Here is a 7017-nt window from a genome sequence, read left to right as displayed (position 1 = left end):
CATCTACATCACCAGCTTTGGAAATACAGAAAACTTACTATGTATAATGTATTGGAAGAACTGCTGACATATGTTTAGAGAAATAGAAGATTTTTCATGGAAAATAAATGAAGAGCACCTTCAAGTATTTGAAAACCTATCATGCTGAAGTGAGAACACATTTGTTCTACTAAACTATTAATGGTAGAATCAGTTGTGCAATTTAATAATAGATGGAACTATCTCCGGAAGTACTGAGCTCCCTGCAAATGGAGGAAACCACCCTGAAGCTAGGTGATCCTTTTTAGGATGGTTTCATTATTTTAACAAAAAGTTAGTGGTTGAAAAAGTATTTGCTGAGTGGAAGTCAGTGAAAATCTAGTAATATTTTGCTTTCCTATGTACCAACTAGTTGGTAAAAAAACTTTTTTTCTTTTCCATTCCTGGAAAGAAAATTTTGTAAAACATAATTACTCCCACTGCAGGGTGACATCAGATCTTCAATGAGCAGTTTCTCACTTCCCCAGTGAAATCTGTTCCACAGAACAAGGATGAAGGCTTTATATTGCCTTACCTTAGGATACTGCACTTGTATTGTAAGGAGGAAAGGAGGAGCCTCACTACCTGAGGTGCTTGCTTCTGCACAGCTTCGTGCAGAGACCTACCTAAAATGCATCAAGTCAAGAATATATCACAAATATTTCAGGCATGAAGACTCACAGCAAAAGTGAGGAGCTTAGAAACTAACTGTGGGACACTGTATTTGGAGAAAATAAGGAAGAACTGAAGGACTGGGAGAAATCACTAAAAGTGTAAACATTATACATGCATTTGATCACTGTGTTTGGACTAGATAATTTGTAAACTGTCCTCTAGATGCAAAATCAACAACTAGAAGATCTAAAAGGAAAAGCCACTATTGTCTCAGTCAAGCTGGAAGCTCTACCTAAAAGAGGCAAATAACTGGCTCTCTACTTCTCTGTTGATTTCCCACTATACTGACTTAGGGCGGCTCTGATATAATAGGATCAGCATCTGATAAACAAAGGGAAGTATGCTATAACCATCATCTGTCCCTTCTTTGCTTCCTTCATGCTTTCTATTCGAGAATATTCAGCCATTTGTTAAGCAAATATTTGTTGACCATCAAAATTTCCGTGGAATAAAGAAGAAGTAGCTACACAAAGTAGGTCATAAAGGGTATCTTTGCTTTTTATCACTAGGCTTCCTGTCTCACGTTGAGGTCTTTTATCCATTTTGAGTTGATCTTTGTGTACGGTGTAAGAGAATGGTCGAGTTTCATTCTTCTACATATAGCTGTCCAGTTTTCCCAGCACCATTTATTGAAGAGACTGTCTTTTTTCCACTGTATATTTTTTCCTGTTTTGTCGAAGATTAATCGACCATAGAGTTGAGGGTCCATATCAGGGTTCTCTACTCTGTTCCACTGGTCTATGTGTCTGTTTTTATGCCAGTACCATGCTGTCTTGGTGATCACAGCTTTGTAATAAAGCTTGAAATCAGGTAAGGTGATGCCGCCAGCTTTATTTTTGGTTTTCAACATTTCCTTAGCGATTCGGGGTCTCTTCTGATTCCATACAAATTTTAGGATTATTTGCTCCAGCTCTTTGAAGAATGCCGGTGGAATTTTCATCGGAAGGGCATTAAAAGTATAGATTGCTCTAGGCAGTATAGACATTTTAACAATGTTTATTCTTCCGATCCAAGAGCATGGAATGGTCTTCCATCTTTTTGTGTCTTCTTCAATTTCTTTCATGAGTGTTCTATAGTTCCTCAAGTATAGATCCTTTACCTCTTTAGTTAGGTTTATTCCCAGGTATCTTATGGTTCTTGGTGCTATAGTAAATGGAATCGATTCTCTAATTTCCCTTTCTGTATTTTCATTGTTAGTGTATAAGAAAGCCACTGATTTCTGCACATTGACTTTGTATCCTGCCACGCTGCTGAATTGCTGTATGAGTTCTAGTAGTTTTATAGGTAATCAACTATTATAAGATGAAATAATGAAAAGAAAAAAAAATATGCATGTTTATGGTTTTGGAGTTCTATTGCAATATTTTAGATGGGTACTGATATAACATCAACTTTTACATATCAGACTTGGTCTTACATTGGGAAGAGGAAATTTTCTTACAGTATATTTTCTGATCTGAAAACATTTGTTATCTCTAAGTAGTCTAGTGATGAACACACAAGTGACCAATTAATGGAGAAGTTTCTGGGTGTTCTGTGCATAGCCCAAGGAATTGAGTGACTTGTATAAACTTCACGTGTTTCCATAATATAACAGCCTCTGCACTTAGAATTTTAGAGATGAAAACAGCTTTGGAAATAATGTAGTTCTATCTCCCAAGGTCAGTCACATAACTGCTAAATGGTATATATTAGTATCTTTTCTATTGGGTACCAACCTTAATTATTAAAAAGAAAATGAGATCTAATACCAAACCTGGTATACTCTCCTTGGATTAAGAGATCACAGGAAATTCAGTGTGGAAAGGATTTTCTAGTTACTTCATGTATTTTGAAAAATGAAACTAACAAACCTCAACATTCATTAGGTATTACAAAGATGGAATTTGTAGAAAATTTTATTTTTAGGGTATCCTTCTTTCAAAGATAAAATGATCGTTTGAAATTGTATTAATACCACTAACTTTATCTAACATGTTTTTTTTAATTTTTAAATTAATTAATTTATTTTCAGAAAAACATTATTCATTATTTTTTTCACCACACCCAGTGCTCCATGCAATCCGTGCCCTCTATAATACCCACCACCTGGCACCCCAACCTCCCACCACCACCACCACCACTTCAAACCCCTCAGATTGTTTTTCAGAGTCCATAGTCTCTCATGATTCACCTCCCCTTCCAATTTACCCCAACTCCCTTCTCCTAACACCCTTTGTCCTCCATGCTATTTGTTATGCTCCACAAATAAGTGAAACCATATGATAATTGACTCTCTCTGCTTGACTTATTTCACTCAGCATAATCTCTTCTAGTCCTGTCCATGTTGCTACAAAAGTTCGGTATTCGTCCTTTCTGATGGAGGCATAATACTCCATCGTGTATATGGACCACATCTTCCTTATCCATTTGTCCGTTGAAGGGCATCTTGGTTCTTTCCATAGTTCGGAACATGCTTTAACCATTATGCTTCCCCTTCTCTTTCTCCTCTTCTTCCTCTCACTCTTCAGTGTTATCTTACTAGGTGACCAGAGTTGGCAGGCTTTACAATAAATTGAACACTGTAAGTAGTCCCTCATGGCATCTTCTTAAATTTGAAAGTTTAATCTTATCTTTTTAAAAATTCATAACTATAGTCCTTTAGCACTTTAGATCTTAGAAATAGGAATCATTTTCCTTTTCAATGTTTATTTGCCACCTCCTCTCCCCTTTGCATTGTAAATATGTGATCAGACATTCAAGCATTGGCTCAACTCTTCCTCATGGAGATAAGAATTCCATAATAGAAGTTTATATGGAGGTCAGTTCATGCCTTACTGATCTGTTTATTTCTTTAGTCCCTTAAGTTTTAGCACTCTTCTTAAAACTAGATATCATAATTCACATGCAAAGATGGGAACCCTTGAAAGAGTAGGACTTAGTGCCTTAACAAACACAATGAAAGCTTATAACATTTTAAATTGATTTATGTTTACCTATATAATTTTACCTTAAAAGTTTAAAATATTTATTATATCAGTTATATTAATCATGGCCAAATACAGAATACAGAATCAATCAGTATAATGACAAATTCCTACTGTATATTGTTGGGTATCTAGGACTAGAGGCAAAAATGATTCCTGAACAACCAGAGGTCATGTAGGATTTTTTTTCTGGGATCAAATGGTCACAGTGACAAAACAAACAAACAAACAAAAACATTCAAGAGGCAATTTAAGCTCTAAGCTTCACTCTTCTGAAAATCTGTCATGCATTCAAAATGTACCAATTATATGGAGCATTTCCAAAAGGATGATATCTGAAAGGTGTCACAGATTTTGATAAATACAGGTGCATCAGATGTGTTTAGGAAGAGATAAAAGGTAGAGAGAATACACTGAAAATACATGGGTGGTTCATTCAAAATTGATCTTTATGTAACAGATGGTAGACTCTGGTAAACGACTTACATGGATGGAAGAAACATTTTTGATCTTTAAAGAAAGTTCAGAGCATCAACATTGGCTCTTCTTTTCATAATATGGCAAATTGCTTCCATTAAGCCTCTTAAAACAATGTCAAGCACTTTATGATTGTCAATTTCAAGAATATTAATCTACTTAGCCTTCTTTCTCAAGACATTAATAACTCTTCCATGCTTTGCTTCTGATCTGTCATTACCATCTTCATTTTTATTGTTCCTTAGTATACCCTCCTCCAGCCAGGCCTTTCAATTTATTGGCTTTGTGAAAATGTCTTTCCATTCAACCTTTATATCTTTCTTCCCATTATTCCCTTTGCTTGAAATGGACTTTTCTATTCGGTTTTGGCTGGCAAATTCAAAACTTTTAAGAAGTTTTAGCTTAAGTAATAGCTATCCCATGACACCTTACCTCACCATTTTGCCATAATTTCTTTCATCTTACTAATATTTGTGGTGTTAATGTATCACATTTGCTTGTTTGGGATTTAATATATATATATATATTAATTTTTTATATGTATATCTACTAAATTATGAAACCATCCATATCATACACTTTTTCCATACTTCTACTTTACATTGCAGTCACAGATGTTAGTTAATTGATTACTTATATAATTTCATTAAACTAAACTGACTTTTAATTGAAATCTTACCATATTTCTTTTGTATATATACTGGATATAGTACCACCATTGTGATCTTTCCTGATTTGCCTTTATTTAGGTAACGGGAGAGTGGCTTCATGGCTAACACAAATGAATCAGTGGTATCTGAGTTTGTGCTTCTTGGACTTTCTAAATCTTGGGAACTTCAGCTTTTCTTTTTTGCCATCTTCTCTTTAGTGTATGTGACATCAGTTCTGGGCAACATCATGATTATTGTTATAATTTCCTCTGACTCCCATTTGAACTCACCTATGTACTTTCTGCTCAGTAACCTTTCCTTCATTGATATCTGCCAATCTAATTTTGCCACTCCCAAGATGCTTTTGGACTTCTTTGTTGAACACAAGACTATCTCCTTTGAGGGCTGCATGGCCCAGATATTCCTTCTTCATAGTTTTGTCGGGAGTGAGATGATGTTGCTTGTAGCTATGGCATATGACAGATTTATAGCTATCTGTAAGCCCCTACACTATAGCACAATTATGAATCGGAGACTATGTATAATTTTTGTGTTTATTTCCTGGTCTGTGGGTATTCTTCATTCTGTGAGTCACTTGGCTTTTACAGTGGATCTGCCATTCTGTGGCCCCAATGAGGTAGACAGCTTCTTCTGTGACCTTCCCCTGGTGATAGAGCTGGCTTGTATGAATACTTATGAAATGGAAATTATGACCCTAACTAACAGTGGCCTGATATCACTGGGTTGTTTTCTGGCTTTAATTATTTCCTATACCATCATTTTGATCACGGTTCGTCACCGGTCCTCCAGCAGGTCATCCAAGGCACTTTCTACATTAATTGCTCACATTACAGTAGTGATTCTTTTCTTTGGGCCTTGCATTTACTTCTATATATGGCCTTTTAGCAGACTCTCTGTGGATAAGTTCCTTTCTCTGTTCTACACTGTTTGTACACCCCTGCTGAACCCCATCATCTACTCTCTAAGGAATGAAGATGTTAAATCAGCCATGCGAAAACTGAGAAACCGTCATGTGAACTCCTGGAAAAAACTAGAGATCAACATGAAGTAATCCTGAATGGGAATAAAGAGCTTCTACTGGATCACAACACCATGCCAATTACTTTCGCTAATGATATTCTAATCTACATAAAATGCTACTCATGTTACTAAACTTGTGATTCTCTTCAACTGAACACATGACATTTTTATACCTTGCACTCGAAATGTATAAGCAAACTGAGCTTTTGATATGTTCAACTTAATTATACTTTTCCATATATTGACATAGTAAAAAGAAATGTGTCTTGCAACATAGATTTTACCTCATTAATGTATATTTGTTAGCTTATCTTTTCTTTCTGTATTGAATATTTTGGTAATTTATAATTTGGTTATATATACAGTTGATGCATGAACAACATGGGTTTGAACTGCATGGGTCCACTTATATGTGGATTTTTTTTAATAAATACAGTATAATATTGTAAGTGTATTTTTCTCTTCCTAATGATTTTCTTAATATTTTTCTTGATCTTAATTTATTGTAAGAATATAGTATACAATCTATATAACATAACAAATATGTTCTAATTGATTGTTCATGTTCTCAGTAAGGCTTCCAGTCAACCGTAGGCTATTAGTTAAATTTGGGGGCAGCTGAAATTTATACTTGGATTTTCTACTTTGTGGGGAGTTGGTGTCTCTAACACCTTCATTATTCAAGGATCAAGTGTATTTGGTTATGTATCATCTTTCTCATCTCAATTTTTCTGATTTTCCTCTAGATGGTTTAATATGCATTTATACTCATTATAAAGCATTTTCTAGATATTTACTGTTATCAGCAGCATCTGCAAACCTTCCTTGAAGTACAATGGTGTTGCTTCCTGACAAACACACTGTAAGCTGAAAAGGCATTTAATACATCTAACCTATTGAACATCATAGCTTAGCCTAGACTACCTTAAATATGCTTAGAACACTTACATTAGTCTACAACTGTGAAAAACCATCTAACAGAAAGCCTATTTTAGGATGAGCCTACAATTGGGCAAAATCATCTAACACAAAGCCCATTTCATAATAAAGTATTCAAATCTCAAGTAATTTATTGAATACTCTACTGAGAGTGAACAATAGAATGCTTGTATGGATACCAAATGGTAGTAAGTATATTGGTTGTTTATCCTCATATTATTTGGCTGACTGGGAACTGTGGGTGCCCAGCA

At 35.1% G+C, this 7017-nt stretch overlaps 1 protein-coding gene across 1 annotated transcript; it reads left to right on the top strand.

The window, feature by feature from the left end:
- The first annotated feature begins 4904 nt into the window (after positions 1-4904).
- Positions 4905-5858, top strand: LOC122894620 (olfactory receptor 4K1-like). The gene has a single exon (XM_044232386.1). The coding sequence runs from the start codon at positions 4905-4907 to the stop codon at positions 5856-5858; it is 954 nt and encodes a 317-aa protein (XP_044088321.1).
- The last annotated feature ends 1159 nt before the right edge of the window (positions 5859-7017 follow it).

This window comes from Neovison vison, chromosome 13, assembly GCF_020171115.1.
Source record: "Neovison vison isolate M4711 chromosome 13, ASM_NN_V1, whole genome shotgun sequence".
Classification (NCBI taxonomy): Eukaryota; Metazoa; Chordata; class Mammalia; order Carnivora; family Mustelidae; genus Neogale; species Neogale vison.
This window is presented reverse-complemented; position numbering and strand designations above follow the sequence as displayed.